This window comes from Cydia pomonella, chromosome 1 (genome assembly GCF_033807575.1).
Source record: "Cydia pomonella isolate Wapato2018A chromosome 1, ilCydPomo1, whole genome shotgun sequence".
Lineage (NCBI taxonomy): Eukaryota > Metazoa > Arthropoda > Insecta > Lepidoptera > Tortricidae > Cydia > Cydia pomonella.
In genome coordinates this window covers 19,171,582-19,193,731 of record NC_084703.1, presented here as the reverse complement: position 1 = coordinate 19,193,731, position 22,150 = coordinate 19,171,582, and the positions used below count along the sequence as shown (strand labels likewise).

General features: G+C 37.2%; 2 protein-coding genes across 2 annotated transcripts; both read left to right on the top strand.

The window, feature by feature from the left end:
- Positions 1-390: 390 nt before the first annotated feature.
- LOC133529812 (uncharacterized) lies at positions 391-1,083 on the top strand. Its single transcript, XM_061867624.1, has 2 exons — positions 391-781; positions 875-1,083. Exons 1-2 carry the CDS (start codon positions 391-393, stop codon positions 1,081-1,083), a joined length of 600 nt encoding a protein of 199 aa, XP_061723608.1.
- A 12,130-nt stretch (positions 1,084-13,213) lies between these two features.
- On the top strand, positions 13,214-16,104 carry LOC133517480 (protein SERAC1). Its single transcript, XM_061850812.1, has one exon. The coding sequence runs from the start codon at positions 13,854-13,856 to the stop codon at positions 16,083-16,085; it is 2,232 nt and encodes a 743-aa protein (XP_061706796.1). The 5' UTR covers positions 13,214-13,853; the 3' UTR covers positions 16,086-16,104.
- Positions 16,105-22,150: the final 6,046 nt, after the last annotated feature.

Genomic DNA, 22,150 nt, shown 5'->3' with positions numbered 1-22,150 from the left:
ATAGAAATCAAACAAATGTTGTTAGGTGGGCTAGATCTCAATCTGAGTTTATATTTATATTATATTATATTTATTTATTCCTTAAATTAACACTTACAGTCAAGCTACACATGTTAAAAGGAGTGACATTATATACGCATTGATACTAACAATTTACTTACTGCTAACTATACATTGATTGAGCTGGTCGTCGTTATTGACTCTAGGTATCGGCTACTAACTGCCAAAAAACTAGCTTCAGTGCATTGGAATATATCTAGTTTGCTGTCGCTGTCCAATATATCATTCAAGAGAGACAATGCGCGGTGCAGCGGTGAGTGAGATAATGCCCGGGTCCGCGCCGCCGGGACTGCGAACAGTGCGCGGCGACTCTGGGGAGTATGGGCTGGAATGTGGGGTGAGGCAGGGGGACTGTCCTCTCCTCGCCTTTTCAACCTATATATAAACGACCTTCTCGAGGAGCTCAGCAGCTCCGGCGTCGGCTGTTCTATAGATGGAAAGTTTGTTAATAATATCAGTTACGCCGACGACATGGTGCTGTTGTGTCCCTCGGTAAGGGCTCTTCAGATGTTAGTGGATATCTGTGAGAGGTACGCGGCGGCCCATGGACTAAGGTACAACGTTAAAAAAAGTGAAATTCTCGTTTTCAAGGCTGGGACTAAAAAACTGGGAGCAGTCCCACCAGTAAAACTGCTTGGAATCCCCTTGAACAAGGTCACCAAGTTTAAGTACCTTGGTCACTGGGTTACCGAGACCCTCTCCGATGACACAGACATCGAGCGTGAGCGAAGGGCTATGGCTGTGAGAGCTAATATGTTGGTTCGTAGGTTTGCTAAGTGCTCACGTGATCACATTGTTTAGAGCGTATTGCCAGACTTTTTACACCTGCAGCCTATGGACCAACTACACTCGAAAAACCATCAAAGCCTAAGAGTCCAGTACAATAACGCCTTCACTGCTGTTGGGGCTGCCTCGCTGGTGCAGTGCGTCACGCATGTTTCTAGAGGCCAACAGGGATGGCTTTACAACAATACTGCGGAAACGTGTTGCCTCCCTGATGCGCAGAGTACGAGAGAGTACTAACAGCCTCCTGAGTGCTGTTTTTGAAAAATATGATTGCCATGTTAGTAGGCATTGGAATTATATCCATTCAAGCGACAGACCTCTTTTTTTTAATGATAAATAGAAATGAATAATTGCATAGGATATGAATAATATGATTGAATGGAATTTAATGTAATTTAATTATTATTATTTATTTATTTTATGTTTTGGTTATTATTTATAATTTGAACATATCTGTAGCATGTAGGCACTAACTCCTAGATTTAAGTACTTGTAATACTAACAATTTTATGGACCCATGAGTCTGAAATAAATACATTGAATTGAAAAGCTCTGGGATCTTGCTCTATAATGGGCGTGGAACCGGTAATGGGACACAAAAACCACAAATCCTGTAAAATACTCGTATCTAAAATCAGATTATAAACCTTTCTACGCATTTTGACCAATACTCAGAATGTACATTTCAAATTTATGTTATTAATACGTAGAATGACATACGTAAATTGACGAACACGCTTTATGACCAATATGTATTTTAACTAAACGCGGTACGACCATTTCATTTTCAGTTTATATACGCAGAATGACATACGTTAATTGACCTACGCTTTATGACCACTAGTGCAACTTTATTAGTAGGTAAACTTTTGAAAGTTTTGAACAATAAGTAGTTTTATTTTGCAAATATGACTAGGTAGATTGCTTTCAGATTCTCAGATATAAAGAGCGATACAAAATATTTTTTTAGCCTTTTAAACGCCAAGGACACCTAAAGACGTCATATAGGGAATATTACGCAAAACTTTGCATAGGAGGCGCCACTATAGCATATGTAAACAAACCGCTTTGATGCATTAATGTCAAAACTTGTATATAAGTTACTCTATAGTCTATGGTTTACGGTTTGTGCGAGCTGCCTCTAGCGGTAGTGGCAGAATATTGCAGTATTTACTATTTCTTCTTCTTCTTCCTCGCGTTGTCCCGGCATTTTGCCACGGCTCATGGGAGCCTGGGGTCCGCTTGACAACTAATCCCAAGATTTGGCGTAGGCACTAGTTTTTACGAAAGCGACTGCCATCTGACCTTCCAACCCAGAGGGTAAACTAGGCCTTGTTGGAATTAGGCCGGTTTCCACACGATGTTTTCCTTCATCGAAAAGCGACTGGTAAATATCGAATGATATTTCGTACATAAGTTCCGAAAAACTCATTGGTACGAGCCGGGGTTTGAACCCGCGACCTCCGGATTGCAAGTCGCACGCTCTTACCGCTAGGCCACCAGCGCTTCACTATTTACATGTAGTCAATCCTCTAAATACCTTATACATGTACAGTAAGCTGCGGAGATAGTTGACCAACCCCTACAAACAAAATTATATAGGTACAGGGGATCAGCTATCTCTGCAGTTCACTGTACGTAGCAATGTGCGAAAAGAGAAGTGTCGTGGAATGTAAAGAAACCAATACATTCTGCCACTCTTCTCTTACCACACAGACTATAATATATGTTGGTGATAGTCGGCCCAATCTAACTATGCAGCGAATTTAATAGCACGGAGCGTGAAAGTGTTATTATTATGATAACGGACGCAAACGCCTGAGTACGCGATTACCATCACCTATGGACACCTGCAACACCAGAGGACAACTTTTTTCTTGAAGGTTTGAAGGTCGTATCGGTTCCGAAATAGCGCAGGCGACAGATCATGTCATAAAGTAACTATATAACGATAATTAGATAGTTTAGCTGTGCGAGGCCAGAAGTACAACAATTGTAATTAACATGTACGTACATTTCTGCAATAATATGTTACACAACGAAGGACGCAAAAATATATAACACGCTCTTATGGCTCTACAAATAATATAAATAATAAACCCACTAATACGTCTGAAAAATATGTCTGCGGTCTAATTACCTAGACCCATACAAAATCTTCTTATATATATATATATATAATATACATAAACGTGAAAGACCTGACTGACTGACTTACATCAACGCAGAGCCCAAACCGCTGGGACTAGATAGTCCAAATTTGGCAAGTAGGTTCCTTATAAAGGTCCAGGGGTCCACTAAGAAAGAATTTTTCAAAATTCATCCCCTAATGGGGTGAAATGGGGGTCCAAAGTTTATAAGGAGAAACAAGATTAGTTAGACTATTTTATTCCAAATTTCACAGGAGTATTCCTAAAGATAAATAGGTAAACGTGTTTGGAGGTTTTTTGAAAATTCAACCCCAGTCCCTAGGGTTGATTTCTCAAAATATCAATATGGGTATTGTTTTCATAGTATTTTGAGACGCTAATTACAAAAATGGCATCAAAATTAAAATATAACGTAGTCGAAGTGAACAATCATCCTTCTGGTGGGGGTTCAATGGGGTTGAAATCTCAAAATATCAATATGGGTATCGATTCCATGGTTTTGTGGGACGCTAATTACAAAAATGGGATCAGAATTAAAATATAACGTAGCCGACGTGAACTATGGCCCCTGGAGGGGAATGCTAATTACGAAGATAGCATAGATTTTGAAATTGACCGGTTGTTACATACCTACACGCTGATTTACAGCCACACGTGATCCAGACTTTTGAGAATGCAATCCCTTAAAGTAATTTTTTTGAGCTACAAAATTAAAAATGTAGGTATGAATAGATTATAAGATTACAAATATCTTCTAATAATATTATAAGCCTAATGCAAAAGCCGAAACTAAAATGGACATAAAAAAATTTTTTGCTTGCGGCACTTGAAACTTTATACAGGGTGAATCCTAAGTCGTGAACAGAAACATATGTTTCTTTCTGTTTAAATTTAGTTTAAACATGTGGACGTGACAACAGGCAAAAATATGTACGCGTTGTTTCTCAATTCTTTAATTAAAAAATTGTTTTAAATTTACTGAGTCTCATGGTCACCCTAATTGGTACGTCAAACTGTCATAGACCCAGGGCATGTTATTAAGATTAATCATTCAACCTTTTTGTATTTGCTGGTAAGAACGTTGAAAAAAGATTAAATTGACAATGACAAATTCAAAAGTCATAACATGACGGTACGAATTTAAATTGAAAATTATCAATTCGCGTTTAAAATGCCGGCTGCATATCCTTACACTTTTATTGAGCGTTTCGAAATGGTAAGACTTTACGCTCGAACCAACAGTACAGAGCAAACACGAGAAGGATTTCAAGAACATTACCCCGAATCACCAGTGCCGACACACAACCTGATTCGTAGCATGGTTCAAAATCTCCGGGACTATGGACAGCTTACTGTTCCAGCTCATGCACAGGCGAGAGGAAGGCCGATTATTCGCCCGGAATACCTGTACAGACGGATACGGAACTACTTTAACAGAAACCCACAAGCGAGCACAAGACAAGCTGCCAGACGCTTTCGTGTAAGCCAAATGTACGTGTGGCGTTTGCTTAATGCGTCTGGCCAACATCCGTTTCATTTTCAGCCCGTACAGGATCTCGTGTTGGCAGATTACGCGAAAAGAGTAGAATTTTGTCGGTGGCTGTTGCAAAACCAGGATACAAACATCCTATGGACCGACGAAGCGACATTTACTAGGATCGGACTTTTCAACCAGCACAACGAACATTGGTGGAGCGAACAAAACCCACACGTTGCGCGAAAGAATGCGTATCAAGTGAGGTTCAGTGTGAATGTTTGGGCGGGTATTGTCAATAATACAGTAATTGGGCCTCACTTTATTGTAGGGCGTCAGAATGGCCCAAACTATCTTCATTTCCTACGTCATGCCCTCCCAGGATTGCTTGAAGGAGTGCCTGGGGGAGAGTTAGTGGACTTGCATTATCAGCAGGACGGAGCTCCAGCTCATTTTCAATGTGACGTCCGTAATTACTTGGATAATGAATACCCGGAACGCTGGATAGGCCGAAATGGACCCATACAATGGCCACCGCGTAGTCCTGACTTAACGCCTTTGGACTTTTACCTATGGGGTGAAATCAAGAGAAAGGTTTTATGAGCAGGTATCCAACACAGTGGCAGAACTTCGTCTTAAAATCATAGCCGCTTTTGACGAAGTAAAAGCGGACGAATTTGTACTAAGGAGAGTCAAAGATAACAACAGGAGACGGGCACAGTTGTGTGATGAATTAGGAGGCGAGTATTTTGAACATTTGTTAAAGTATGTATGAAATTAGCGTTAATTTTAAAATAAACTACGATTAAGAACCAATAAGTGTGTTTGCATTAAATGTACAGTGTAGGTTTTTGAAGTACACATGATGATCTTGTTTGATAACGTAAGTAGGCTCAATAAATGAGATAAAATAATTCTGCATAACAAGTGGTAGCTTAAACGCTGGTGGCTTAGCGATAAAAGCGTGCGACTTGCAATCCGGAGGTCGCGGGATTAAACCCCCGCTCGAACCAATGAATTTTTCGGAACTTATGTAATGATATCATTTGATATTTTACCAGTCGTTTTTCGGTGAAGGAAAACATCGTGAGGAAATCGGACTAATCCCAATAAGGCCTAGTTTACCCTCTGCTTTAGAAGATCATATGGCAGTAGCTTCCGTAAAACCTAGTGCCTACGCCAAATCTAGGAATTAGTTGTCAAGCGGACCCCAGGCTCCCAAGAGCCGTGGTAAAATGCCGGGATAACGCGAGGAAGAAAAACAAGTGGTAGTTTAAGCTACAGACCAAATCTTGTCGAATAGGGTGACCATAAGGTTGGTGTTTTGGTTATTAAAAATTATTATCAATAAAGTTTAATTGTTTGCTTGTAGAGATAATGCAATGAATTTGCCTTAAAATACTGTAATAGAAACAACAATTTCTGTTTACGACTTAGGTTTCACCCTGTATAAAGGCATATTGTTATAATTCAAGTAAAGTTATTTCAGCGTTTTTGAAAATTCACCCCCTAGAGGTTGACAGTTTGAGTTGACATATTTGATTAAAAAAAAAGAAAACAAATTTCGGCGTTATTGAAAATTCATTTTTAAAGGTGGTGAAAAGGGGTTGAAAGTTTGTATGGAGTACAAACATTTTTGTGCGGGACTTGAATCGTTGTATCACGACATATTTTTAGAATACAAGAAAATTTATTACAACGTTTTTAAAAATTCATCTCCGAAATGGGTTAAAAAGGGGTTGATAATTTGTAAGAGGTTTAAAATTTAACGTAAGCTAGGAAGTTGAAACTTCGTAAATTGGTACTTCATTGAAAGAGATGAACCAATTTTAAGCGTTTTTAAAAATTCATTCCCCAAGGTAGTGAAAAAGGGGTTGAATGTTTATATGGAGGTCAAACATTTTTTTGAGTGCGGGACTTGAAACTGTGTATATGGGCATATTATTAGAATAAAACAAAAATGATTTCAGCGTTTTAAAAAAATCTTCTCCTAAAATGGATAAATAGGGATTGAATGTTTGAATCCATTGAAAATGCTTTAAAACTTCGTAGAAAAACATAATGTAAGATTAAAAAAAGTTATTTTTACGTTCTTGGAAATTCAACCCCTAAGGGGGTTAAAAAGGGGAGAGAAGTTTATATGTGGTACGAGTTTTCTTTTAAGTTAGGCTTTTAAAATGGCGTTCATTGAAAGTATTAATCCCTCAAATTGATGAAAAAAGGGCTTAAAGTTTGCATTCGATTGGAATTGTGGACTTGGAAATATTCGTAAGGGATTAATTATATCGAGAACAATTTTTTCACTTTTATTCACTTCGTAGGTTGTGTCAGACAAATCTCATGCGTTGTATAATTATTAACAAGTGATTAACCTTCCCTACTGCTACCTTTTGCTGCATAATGTTCTATGCTCATGTATATAACCACCAACATACAAATACACGCGTACGAAGTCACGGGCAACAGCTAGTGTATGATAAGAGTCGTTGATATTAGACGCAATAGCAGACGTATTTTCAGAGAATGGCCCCCAAATTTCTTTGTAAAAGTCCCATGACGGCTATGGCTGATCCGTTGTTAGGTACCTACTTACCTACCTCATCATCATCATAAACTTAAGAGTTATTCTCCTGACGGTAGAGTATCGTCCAGCTTTCCTTATCTTGCTCCAGCTCTTTTACTTTTTGATACGACACGACCCCTAGTTTATTTTATCTTTCACTTGACCCAAGTGGCTGCGTCTGGGTTTTCCTCGACCTCGCTTGCGCCCTATCCGCCCCTCCAGAATAAATTGAAAGAAGTGGTCGTGTCGTATTAAATATCCAATCATATTTCTATAGTGTTCTATAGTGTTCAGGACTTCAGGATAGTCACTCACTGGTGAAAGGAGAGCTACTTACCTACCTATAAAACTGGAAAAATATAGAATGAAACCTAGCTAGGAAAGTAGATTTATTTACCGTCTTTATGAACGTTAAGTAATCTATTTGTGCTTGGCCTAGCTGTCGTCGCGACGCACTTACGGCTTATCGGCGGAGGCAGGCGTCGACAAGCGAGAAGCCGTTGTTGTCTCTCCCGGACTAATTCAATCTCCGACCAATTTTCTGAGTTATTTGAACTTAACAGATTAAACATTAAAGGTACTAAATCCTGGCGTAATAAAAATAATTGTACCAAGAGCAATTCCTAGCTGAGCAACTTTTCAAATCTCGAATTTTTGAAGCTATGTATGTTTCTGTCGCGCTGCGGTGGGCGGGAGCCGGAGCTATCTAAGTGTGAGTGCGCGCACACAGACGCGAGACTCGTGCGCTCGCTCATTGCGCGCCGTTCCGTCGACATCGCCCGCGAGCCAGACGGAATTTATTCTGCGCTGCCCGACGCAAGTTGTTTTTGTTGTTACCACGTAATATTGTTTTTCATTTTTATATTATACTGTATCTATTACACCCTAATACCAAACACCCTATCACCTGTACTAAATGTATTTTACACCTATGATGACGAAATAATAAATGATTGTTTGATATTAATTACCATATAGGTAAAAACTGCAAAAAAGAATGATGTCTCAGCTTCGGTTGTCGTCGTACAGTCAAGTGCAAAAATATGTATCGAAAGAATCGTCTCATAAATATGGTACTACGCTCTTATTACACTGGAATAAGATGCTATGGGACATATTTTTGAGTAAGATGTGTAGGTACACCCATATTTTTACACTTGACTGTACCTATCCGTATCAGTAAGTTGGGAGTGATCATGGTGTGTTGTGAAATTTTGTAAGTAGGTATAAATATACCTATGGTTAAACTACAATCTATTTAACTTGTAGTACGATGGGGCTAAACTTGGGCCGCCTTATTGAAGAACGTATCGCAATGACAATCTGGGTAAAGTATGTTGGGATAAAGCCGGACAATTTTGGGACCAATTGAGAGAACTCGTGAAAAAATGTTTTTTCGAGATCTCAACACGTGACAGATTCTTGCGTAGCGAATCGTTAAATAATAACCGTAGATTCGGCCTGAATTTTGGTAATCTTCAATATAGAACGGTTTTAGTTTTGTACCTGTGTAAAGATAAGACATACTTTTTTTTTAGGGTAACGACTGTTTTGCCATCAAGGGAGAACATTGGATGGTGAAAAAAAGTTGCTTCTAATGGAAAGAGAATAAGGTATCACAAAGAAATAGGTCCGGTGTCTACCCTTTTGTATCCGATCTTAACCCGGATACAAAAATTGGTAAAATTGTGGCTCTCAAACTTTGATACCTATGTCATAAGGCAATTTGATAAGTAAACAATGTGCTAAGAAACCTCTTATTGTAAGGTTTACCCGAAGTAATAAAAAAAACCCACTAAAATAATAGATATGTTGCGTAGTTTTGACAATTTAAGATTTCATGAACTGTACAGGTTTAGGGAAAGTGTAAATGTATTGTTTATTGAATGGAATGTACTGGAAGATATTAAGTACTTAAGTAGGAGGGACAAAAATCAAAATAAAAAATAATCGTACCCAGTCATTTTTAATGAAGGTCGCCAAAAAAATAAGAATCAAACTTAGAAATCAAAAAGACTAAGTAGTTCTTTAAATAGGTAAATATCACTGAGATCCCATCTGGAAGTATGGAAAATAATTAAAATTGCGATTTTGTTGGTTTAATTTTGCAATTATGTATATATATATATATATATATATATATATATATATATATATATATATATATATATATATATATATATATATATAGTTTGTATACAATCTTTTTTTTTGGATAAAATGTAAGGATCGTATGTAAAGAGTAAAGTAAATATATAGGAAAAGAGAGCCCTCTTGAAGCATTTTAAGGAAACTAATTTCGAAGCCCTATCTCTATTTTGTATCCGAAACTAGCAATGTATGTATGCGTGCACATCTACATATGCATCCGTATATGTAGGTACTTTATTGCGAAAAATTGCTCATTTGCTATCTAATTTACTCGATTTTGTTATTTTCAACATGTATCATCATCCCTATACAATATAAATACTCTTTATTGCACACCTCAATAAAAGAAAACAATACAAAAGAAAACATAGACATAAGCACAGGTAAACAACATGCGGTCTTATCGCTAAAAGGCAACCTTTGGGTTGCGGAAATTAAAAAAATTACATTGTCAGTAACCGTCGCGCTGGTAGTGGTACTGGATAAAAATAATGGTCCGAAAGTGTGAACGAGAAAACAATAAATGTGATAATTAAGGTCAGTAGGTAAATTGAAGAAAATTTAAAGTTTGATAATCACTGCTGTTTTTTAAATAGGTAAAGATCTGATTGTTTCTGGTCCGATCTTTACCTGGAAGGGTCAAGATCGGATAACGGTCTACAGCAGTGCTAGGTCTGTTAACACAATTACAAAAACAAACACAGTTTCATCACAATACGCAAAATAAATTACAGAGCGAAGATCGGATAGAAGGAAGAATTCGCGAAATTTACCTTGCTCTCTGTGATTGCACATAGCACAAGCCTGACTCCCTGAGCGACGCGGGGACACTGACAGTCGAGGTGCAATGAAATGGCGTCTTACACAATAATAATAATAATAATAAAAAAATACTTTATTGTGCACTACAAAGAAACATACATGTTACAAACAAAAAAAGGACATAAGTAAGTAGGTAACAACAGGCGGACTTATCGCTAAAAAGCGATCTCTTCCAGACAACCTTCAGATAGCGATTCAGTGATGCCAACATAAAAAAATAAAGCCAAATTAGGGGGAAATGAATGTCCTACGTTCTTCACCCGCATCCGGTATTTACCCAACATACCTTAATCGTTGAACCGCCGCATTTCAAAATGGCCCTTATTTTGATATCGGCTAGCCGTAATGTAATACGGCGGATTATACAATACGACTGCGATACTTATATGTATATAAATCCCCTCGTCAATGTAATTTCATTAAATTTGCTATCTAGTGACAAACATCAAAGTAGTTATCTTTTACTTGTGACGCACAAGTGTGAGCAATGTAAAATACTATATTTCTAAAAAAAAATTGCCTACTACGTAATAAAAGAAAATGTGATTATTAAATTATAATACGAAAGGTGGTCAAATCGCAAAATGCTGTCGTTTTATTTAAAATAATGAAATAATTAGACCAGTTCCGAAAGTACCGAGAAATCCCGGTTCTTTAAAACAGTACCGGTTCTGCAATCCCTAATAAGGATGTTATGCCCATCACTATTCCTTCTGTGTACGTATATTTAGAAACTGTCTCCGCCTCCAATTCGTGCGATAAGGACAACTGCAGCTCGGACCGAAATTCACTCGCAAAAAACTCAAAAATCGAGGTTTCGCTCTCGACTGTTTCCTCCTCCAAAACGCAACTAATCATTATGAAATTTTGGAAATTGCAAGAGGAAGAAATAATCTATGCCGCTATGTTTTGATTTTTTGGATATTTTTTGTCATATTTGTTTACTGTGCCTTTTTTTACAGCCAATTCAATTTAGCCGTTTTTGCGATTTTCGAGGCGCTGTATCTTTCTTCAAAATAAAATAATCCAAAAAAGCAAAACATAGCGGCACAGATATTGATGATATTGATCTTATTTGAAAAAATCACTGCTCTAGGTTAAAAATCCAGGGAGGAATCAGTCGAGAGCGTTTGTATGGAAAAATCGCAACTAGGAATTCCTCTTAAATCGATAACTTGAAAAATTATAACGCCTGCAAAGTTGTAATAGCAAGCAAAATATAAAATGAGTAAAACTTGGAAAGCACAAATAAAATGACTCATATTATAATTGAATATGAAGGTACAAAAAAGGTACTAAAATTTGGCTTTTATAGAATTTATCAATAACCACGGGAACATAGCGTAATAAAGTACACCCGCCATTCTGACTGTCAGGATGGCGGGTGACCTGTTTTTTGATGATAACTTTACGTACCGTGAGGTACAATTTTTTTTAAACGAGGTACTAAATAGTACAAATTAGGTACAAAAATATGGTATGCTTTTCATTTGATTTTATTTAGGTACACCCGCCATTCTGACTCACGGTCAAACAAGTTTGTCAATAGAAATAGGCAAGAAATTCAAATGTTCTATGGGACGATAACCCTTCGCGCTTACTTTATTTTCATTTTGCCGCTTTTTTCTACTGAAGGAAATGGCTTGACAGACTATATATTTTCTATTCGATAAATTAACCTGAATATACGGAAGGTGGAGATACCTGAATACTTGTCTTACGAGAAATACGATAACTGTCAACGCCATGTGTGGCTCATGGAGATATAAAGTGGAGCACACTAACTTTTATGTTATAAATAGAACCTTATCACTGAGGCAGAAGGGTGTTCTTATCAGACTAGAGAAAATGGTCCACTTGAGATAGCAAAAGTGGGGCGCTGTGTCTCACTCGCACATGTTGCCAATGTTAAAAACATACCATTGTGGTAGTATTTATATCAATATACTACGGAAATGAAAAACTGTCTTATACTATTTTAGTGCTATATACAGAGTGCGGTTTTCAAATCTTTTGAGTAATTTGTAAATAATTATGATGTCAATATTATTAACTGATTAAACCAAGCATGTGCACAACAAAAAAACCTTAATTTTAATATGGTAGACATTGTAGAAACTTTGAATATTAATTGGTATCCCCAACTTGATGACATATTTTCGAGATATTTCCAAAATACGTAAATGGTTGGGCTCAGCATTTAATTGCGAAATATTAAAAAAATTGGTAAATAATGTTGTGTGACAGGTTGTAGAAGTGAAAGTTTTGCTGATTGTGGTATATATTTTCACAGGTGAACCACAATAATACAAATTTACGATAAAAATACAGGACGTTAATTGTCAAAATCATTAGGGTGACCATGATGTCGATGTCGGCATGATGTGAATCATTTTTTCACAATTCTTATCAAGTACTTAAGTAAGTTTATTTAATTATGTATGTCTATATTTCGGCAAGATTAAATTGGTGGAATGATAGCTATAACATAATAATTAATTGCCAAAATTGAAATCCAAAGTCCTTAAACATTCCTGACATACGTTTATACATTATATTTTAACACTGAAACGGTTTTACTAACTATTTTTATATACGTAATTCATTCGATATAGGTTGGACACACATTTCCGTCAGTAGAAAAAGGCGGCAAATTTGAAAACTAGTTGCAATCACAGATCTACAATTCAATTTCATTTTATTCAAGGACCAACTTAGATCATTTTTTGTCAGTACAAATATGACTTATAAATTATGGTTAGTACTTACTCTATATATTATACAACGTCATTTTATGCATGTTATAATAAATAAATTATTTGAAAATATAATGAAATGAAATTAAACCAAAATAAAATTTAATAATAACAATATGCTTGAATTAAATCATCTACGATTAGTAGATGACGCTTTAAGATTAAATATAGTTAAAGTGTGCAAAACGTATGCCATCACGCATATGAACATACCATGAGTGCGAAAGAGGCATATTACAAATGAAAAATCGTGACCATTTTTGAATTCGACAGTGGCGGCTAATGGGTGCCATTTATTAATTTTCAAACACATGTTCGGCATCGTAACACCTTAAGTATTTTAATTAGAAAATATAAATCTCATCCACATGGAATCTAGGGCTATAACCGCGAAAATCGAAGTTCATCAATTGCGGGCGTTTTTCTCTGTCTATTACGTCTTAGTGAGAGTAAAAGACAAAGATCTCCGCAATTTGCGAATTTTGGTTTTTGCGGTAGGCCCCCAGTTATTAGTATGTGTAAGCGAGAACGAATATCGACAGTCGAGAAATCGGATATCGTTAGTGTTGTGTGCCGACAGAGTAAGAGCCCTAGTGCGCAAAATGTTCAAGTCAATAAACAAGACCAAGTGCGAGTAGTTCGAAAAAGTCGCGCGGCTAGAAGATGTTGATGTCAACTTTAGCCAGTCTTCTTCGAGACCACGGGGACAACGCCGTCCTCGGAACGTCGGATGTAAACATAAAACTTAAAAGGCGATTAAGTCCTGTTTATATCAGTTAATAATTTATACATGAGTAAAGATCTTCGCCAAACTATATATTCCACGTTATCCTAATATCCCAGATACATATAACTCATGGTCACCCTAATTAGAAAGAGATGCAACGGCCCTCTTTGACTTTTCATGTGGACACACTTTTTGGCCAATGTATAATCCGGATAATCTTATAAGTCCGTGGTGTGGCTATGTTCAAAACAGACTTCAACAAGTGAAATGTCAATGTCATAGATATTTCAAAATATTATTATGATTTTAAAGCTCAACTCCTCGGTATTTTTACGTTATACCCTGCATAGTTAAATATCTCATCATGAACATGCACGAGCGCATAAAAATCGTTTTAAAAATATTGAAATTTTCATCATTTTTCGGATGCAGTGGATTCCTAGTCGCCTATCCTTTTCGACAAACGTATAAATCTATTGGAAAAATAGTGAATTCTAATGTTCTCGTGACGGAGAAGAAACACACTCCCGAGTACATCTACATAGATGACCCCAGCTACGATTTAACCGTGAGGATGGAAGAAGACAAAGCTAATAGGCAGTCAGTGGGATGGAATCGTATTTGGAAAAGTTTGAAACACTCTCTGGCGTGGCGATTACTATGGTTATGCAAACACGGGAATCAGGAGCAGCGAAACATCGCGCTGGTACAGTTGGCTTCGTTCAACAACAACAAGGAATGGGACTGTCTGAAACTTGCGCAGGCGATCGACAAGAACACCGCGGTGCTGCTGGCGCGCACGCGCGGGGCAGACCTGCGGTACTTCCTGCCTCCGCCGATCCACGTGAGAAAGGCCGCGAAAGCGCCGGAACTACTCTCCTATAAGTTTCATGACCTAATTTTAGCTGTGCAGAATCTTCAGCGTCATAGTTGCATACAGCACTTCTTATCTAAGTATTTTGCTAATGTCCAAGAACAAGCAATGGAGGCTGACAGTATACCTGCTAAGCCAGACACCTTAAGTGAACGTGATCTATGCTTGATGTGCTTGGATGCTTTACATCATCATTTAAGCTTATTTAATAACAATAATTATGAGGATGATCACTCGGCCAAATTGTTAGCAAACATGGGCATAATGTCCTGTCTCGCTGAATTGTTTTTAAGGCATCCAAATGATGTTGATGTGGATCTGGCAGTGCTAAGAGTTCTTACCGTTTTAAGTGTTCATACTAGTCTCCTCACTGCATTCTTTGAAAATGGTCTCATTAGAGAGCTATCAAGATTATTACAATCGGGAGACATCAGATTATCAAGCTCTGCTGCTGTGTGTTTGGCAAACCTGTCTGGAGAATATTGTTACAGGCCAGGGTTATATTTATTACATCCCCTGTATAGAAATACTGCAACTCCAATATGTGATACACTACTGGTTCATGGCTTGAGAGGCGGTGTTTTTGTGACCTGGAGGCAAAGAGATCAGTCATGTAAGCCGGTTGGTATTTTAGAAGGCACTTTGGCAGACCTTGAGTGTGGTGATGCTGTGCCAAGATATATAGATCAAGAGTTACAACAGGTAATGGAAGAAATAATAGAATTAGAAGATGAAGCTTTGCTTGCCAATATAGAAGTGGTGCTGGAGGATCTGCCTATCGATTCCAAAAGAGATGATGCAAATGCCTCCTTCTATACAGTAAAAAATAAGCGCTTAGGCCTAATTCAAGAGAGGCAAGACCGCTGCGCTTACACCTCTTGTTGGCCTAAGGATTGGCTTCCACAAGATTGTAGTAATCTTAGGATCATTGGTGTAAATTATCTTAGCTCTTTATCAGACTGGCTGGAACGGTGTCCTCTACAGGCTTCTGATATATCAGCTCGGGCTTCTGAATTAGAACCTAATTTAATTGATGCCGGAGTTGGCAGCCGAAATACACCAATAGTATGGCTAGCTCACTCAATGGGTGGGCTCATAGTAAAACAAGTGCTCAATGTTGCTGCTCAAAGCCAGGATCCCCAAGCCAACAAACTTTGTGAATGTACCAAAGCAGTACTTTTCTATAGCACACCCCATAAGGGGAGTGCATTTGCCACCATGCCCAGAGCTGCAGCAGCAGTGTTGTGGCCGTCTACAGATGTGCGCCAATTGCAAGAAAACTCACCAGTATTATTAGATCTACATCAATTATTTCTAAAATATGCTGACAGGTATAACTGGGAAACAATCAGTTTTGCAGAAAGTTTACCTACTTTGGTAACAGCATTCAAGGTTCCTGTACATTTTGTTGAGGCTGTATCAGCAGACTTAGGAAGAGGACCTTTCTATCAACTGCCGGTGGATCACTTGTGTATATGTAAGCCTGCAACTAGGCAAAGTATTTTATATACGACATTGTTGGATGTACTGCTTAGGGTGACTAACAAAGATGAATCACTAAAGTACACCAATGTAGAATGGTTTTTCAACATGTTATTGGAAACCTTGCAACGAAAAAAGGCGGAAATAATGGAAGCTTTGAATGGCTCCCAAAGTAATGAAGGTCTACGCTGGTCTGAACGGTTGTTATTAGATATTTTTACTGATGGATTCACTGATTAGAATAAATGTCATGCAAAAACATGCTTTCCTCATTTTGTAGTTTTCGCTTTTATTTTGCTATTCACGTTAGAACGGGCCGGTTCCGACCCGAGTTATGCGACACTTCGTTTTCTAAGCATGACATGATCACCCGTCACCTTCCATAGAAAATGAAGTGTCGGTTGCATAGGCCCGGATCCGGGCCGCTTATAGCGTGAATTATCCTTAATGAAATAGACGAGATTGTCATTGTATAACTACTGTCAACTCTCTTTTGTTTCATTAAAAACCAGACAGTTGAAAAGTATGTAGTATCTTAATATTTGATACAATATTTGATCTGTTCCCACCAGGGACACAGGGATTCACCTTCGTTTTTTGGAAAATGTTCGAAATGGCAGCATTAGAAAGAGTTTAAGTACCAGTAGGGTATATGGCACTAATGACCTTTCAGACCGTTGTAAGTTCGCTGTGATAGTGTCAACTCTCATTTTTATATTTTTATTAAATATGGAGAATGCCCAAAATGAAGAGGGGGCAAAATTTCAAAGTCTAGTGACTAGGTCAAGTGGGGTAACATTTGAAAGAGCTCAAATTAAACATTCCAAAACTTTTTGCTTTTGCTTGTTTTCGTATTGAAAACAAATTGATTTATGGAGGAAAATGTGAAAAAAATACCATCCCTTATCTCCGAAGTTTACCATAGAAAAATTGTGTCATTTTTACGTAATATTACCATTACTGTAAATTTTACAGGAATAATATAATCACACCTCTATCTTGGAAACTTTTTTTACTAACAAAAACATTTCCGAATTCAGTTTACAATTTAACCAACTTTAAAGACACCCTTTTCTAAATAAATGAACAATTTTTAAAATCGGTTCACTTGAAAGACAATTATCCTCGAAAAACCAACATACGTGCATTACACCGTGCAAATTAGTTAGACAATTAGCCGATAGATGACGCTCTACACAATTATACTTAGTATAGGTACTTCTGATCAAAAGTCTTTCGTCTTTATAGTTATACGAGATAATTCAAAGTCTGTACAGAACCCTCGGTGCGCAAGTAAAATGAACTCGCACTTGACCGGTTTTTTTTTAACTTATGATGCTTATCGCGAGGTCTAAATTAGCACTACCTTAGAGTGCGCGTTGGCAGCATACCACTCGCAAGCAATCGCGTGGCTAAGCTACGGACTCCTCTTGTGGGGCCACAGCACTGACATCCAAAACCTTTTCGTCACTCATAGTCACCTTAGCCTTTAGACGCCGGCAACTCCAGGTCTTTAAAACTCGAACCTTTAAAAACCTGTACACTCCTTTTTTGAGGAATCTATGCTTACCTAAATTTATAAGAGAACGAACCTTTAGAACGCCACAATGAAGCTCATACAGTAGACCCTAGGGAAAGCCTCGGGAATTTTATTTTATTTAGATTATTGTTGTTACATCAGAAATGAAAAAAAAAACTTAACGTTAACTTTCAACGGTAGGTATAGTAAACTTATATTTATAACAGTTTGTAAATAGAAGCCGCTGACACACTGATAGACGGACGGAAGGATATCTTTTGAACAAATTTCGTACAAAAATACAGGATTAGGTATGCTAGAGTAAAAGTTAACGCTAGATGGCGTTGTAGAGGAGTTATCAGAGCCACCTAGTTATTTGTATGTAAACGAAATACCCTGCGGTGGCCACTTGGCGTTAAAGTTATGCAGGGTTCAAATAGATGTCTACCTATACAGATATTTATCTAAACATGCATATCAGTTTATATTGCTAGATAATTGCTTTGTAAACAATAAACAGATATAAAAGATGACTATTCAGGCGATTCAACCTGGAAGTATAATACTCGTATTTATAACACAATATTTTATTTGTATGTTAGATACGTATTTTATTTGGTGTACATATTAAAAGTGACACCTAGCTGGTGAATACATTAACTAAATAGCTAAGCGGTCTGCTACCCGATTATTATCTTATGGTTTATAAACTAGATGTCTTCTATACAGTTATAGACTAATATTGGGGGACTATTTTTGTTCGTTTTAAGTTTTTATTTAATTGTAATTTATTATATGAATGAATTTATTTCATAAACATCAAAGATCATAGATATTCAGACATTTATGAAATAATTTAATGTAAATTACGTTGTATATAACTATTAATAGAAGTAACGATGTATAAACTTGTTGATTTGCTCACAGATTCATGTAAGTACCTAGTACGTCTCAGTACGTCGTACGTCTAAGTAGTCTAGGTAGGAAGGTAAGGGACTGCAAAAAGGTTGCGTGCCTCATCATTGTTTGTTGTGCTTATAGAAGTTATAGATGGCGTCACGAGCTTAGGCTGCAAGATTGATGTTTAGGCTTAGGTAACAAGAATATGTAAACTTTTGTTTAAAACTATAAATAATATTTAATTAATTCTTTTAGGTGCATCCCACAAAGTCTGAAATAAAGAATTTGAATACGCATGCCTAATAAATTATGTTTATGTTACGGATTATTATTGTAATTTTTATAAATATTCTAGCTGTTGCTCGCGACTACGCGTGGATTTGTATGTTGGTGGTAATATATATTCTACTTGGGCGTAGCACATTATGCAACAAAACATAGCAGGAGGGACAGTTAATCATTTGTTCCAAGTTCCAACCAACGAACTTATAGCCCCTAACCGAAAAAAAATGTTCTCGGTATCCCTCTCAACTTTCTTAGAAGTTTGCCAAAATGCACTATTAAAAATATATTGCAAGATTGCAAACTATCAACCCTTTTTTATTGATTAAGGGGATTAATACAATCTTTCAACCCATATTAACTCCGTTAAAAATAAATTACTAAAAACACTGAAATCATTTTTCTTTTGTTTTCTTTAATTGTCTTCTTAAGCCCCCTCCAGACTATGCGCGCCAATCGCGGCGCGACTTCACGGAGCGAACATACCGCGACGTTGACGTAGACTCCACACTCGCACAACTTCACGGCGATTTCGCAGTTTCGTTCGCGGCAAGATGGCGCCGAAGCGTCAGCTGATCGGATTTAGTTTGCGGCAAGGCACTGATTCAAACTGGGAAATGTCAAATTGATTTTTGGATGATCAAGTTCGCACCTATTCGCACCGAATATAACCAAGTAGCCGCCATAGAAAGTTATGATAGTTTAACAGATTAACCGACTCGTGAGCGAATCGCGGCGTGAAGCGATTGCGAGTGTGGAGTCTTGCAAGTTCGCGCTTCGCGTCTCCTTTGACGCGGGCCAAATACCGACAAAAAACGGGGAATAAGGCGCGAAGGCGTGAACAATCTGCGAAATCGACGCGAGGGCCCTCCACATTCGCGTTCGTGGCTTCGCGCCTCGATTCGCGCACGAGTGTAAAGGGCCCTTTACGACATTTGAAGTACACTATTTACTTACAAAAAAATTCGTTCCCGATGCAAACTTCCAACACTTTTTTCACCAACTTAGGGAATTAATTTTCATTAACGGTGAAATCAGTTTTCGTCTATTTTCTTATTATGCCCTTGTACCAAGTTTCAAGTTCGTAGCTTACTTAAAAGAAAACGTGTACCACATATGTAGTAATTTCTTATTTTGCCTTTCTTTTAAAGTATTTGTAAAAGTACTTCCAACTTGAACCCCATACAAAGTATCATCCCTTTTTTACCCCTCTTAGGGGTTGAATTTCCAAAAACATTTATATAATTTTTATGTGTAACTGGTGACGTGCTCGCACGCCGCCATTCTTCTCTGTTGGCTGCCTTCAGTGCCTTCCTGCCACATTTAACCCCTAACACTTAGGGGTTGAATCATCAAAAAGATTTTTTGTTTTGTAATCTTATATTATGCCTTTATAAGAACTTTCAAATTATTTGTAATGGATTCAAACTTTCAACCACTTTTCAACCCTTTTAGGGGATGAATTCTAAAAAACACTGAAATGACTCGTGTTGTATTCTAATAATATGCCCACATACAAAGTCCCGTATTCAAAAAAATATTTGATATACATACAAACTTTCAACCCCTTTTTCACCACCTTGATTGATGGATGAATTTTATTTGCTGAAAACGCTGGAATTAGATTTCCTCTCATCTTCGCGTTGTCCCGGCATTTTGCCACGGCCTTATGGGAGCCTGGGGCCCGCTTGCAACTAATCCCAAGAATTGGCGTAGGCACTAGTTTTTTAGTTTTCTTCTATTTAAATAAAATACGTTTTCACAAAGTATCAAGTTTACTCTCCCATAGAAATTGTCAAGGTCAGAAAGCCAGGTCAGACAAAATTCAAGGTTTGCAATTCATCATGGAATCTGACAAAATACTTAATAAAATCCGAATAAATATTTATCGTCCTTCTTTAATAAAATAAAATCCGATTAAATAATTATTCATCAATTTCATCATTCTTCAATAAAGAAGGCAGTACTTGTGAGTAGGTAAGTACCTACTTTTATAACTCCGTATATGTAGGCACAATCAAGTAATGGTCAACTGATTAAGTAGATGGATCTGTGTTGCCTGATGTTCTTTCTAGTTATGTGGTTTCTAATGAATTCGAGAAGCTTGCTTTACTCTAAATTTTTACACTGAAATACACGCTTTAAATGAAGTCAATGCACAGGGCGAAACGAGGGTAATTCAGAAGCCTTCGTTTGTTCGTAAAGGTACTTACATTTCGATTAGCTTACTTGCTTACTAAAAGTACCTCACCTTGACATATTGCAACTAGCCAGTAAGCAGATCGATATCACGACGCGATGCTTGCAGCTGTGACGAGACTGGCGAGACTCAATCATTTATTAAAACCATCGAGTGCATCCTCTACTTTATTCATAGCTCATTATACGTAGATAATTACCTTAATGTGCCGTCGGAATCTTGACAAAAATTTCGAAATTTTCACGTGGAAAAATATTCAGAATTTTTTCATATTTTTCAGTTTATGTATTATGTTTATGTAGTTTGAATTTGGAATTCTTAGTTATTCAATAAAAGTTCGAAATAGATTGTGGAATATCTATGTACAAAAATTAGTACTACAGAGAAGGGCTGAGGAGGGGCTCACCTATAAGTAGGTGTTCCTATAGGAATCTAAATTTTCCATTTCCAAAATAAACATTTTCATGGTTTCCTGAGAGTTTTTTCTGAAATTTTATGAGAACTTTTCCAACCTTTTGGAAACATTCCGCAAGTTGCACAATTGCACATCTGTATCCTATTTATTAGATAGGTACCTAAACGTTTGTTTTCATAATTGTAATGTCCACGCAAACTGTTAACCATTCGCGTCGCGAGCTTATTCATTATGGTATTAATTAATCTTCATCATCTTCCTATGGTTGCCCCGGCTTTTGCCACGCTTCGCTAAGGGCATCTTAATCCCAATATTTGGCGCAGACACTACACTACTTTATGAAAGTGACTGCCATTTTTCACGTACGTTCATCAGATACACTATACTTACTGCCCTAAGTAGTATCTGATTAGTGTAATACCTTACCCAGGTAATCTGCGTGACATTGAGCCAGATAGAATTTTTCAACACCCTTGCTCAAAACGACGTTTTTATTCTACCGATTTTTGGCTCATAACCCTAGATATTAAACACGCGTGCTTTTTCAGTATATTATAACACTTGGGCTTTTTCATTATATTATCCGACTCAGTTAAAAAGGTAACTGATTGCAAATAATATGCATAGAAACGGAGCCTTCTTAATTTGGTCGAGTAATACATTTTTTTAAACCAACTATTAGGTTTCAAATGTTAGTTCAAAGAGGTTTTATCACACCAAACATAATTTATAGATTAAATTATCAGGTAAATTACATTAATGAATAAACATTAGTTATTTGTACAACAAGAGAGCAAAGTTTTATATTTCTTCGAGTGCTTGTTTTGAGTTCCGTGCAAGCGAAAGATTATATAATAGATTCACGAGCGTAGCGAGTGAATCTAATTTAGAATCTTGGGCGTAGTAAGGGACTCAAAAGCGCACGAGATGTAAATAACTTTGATCTCGTGTAGTACACAAATTTTTTCACGTCAGTCAGCCATCAAAAA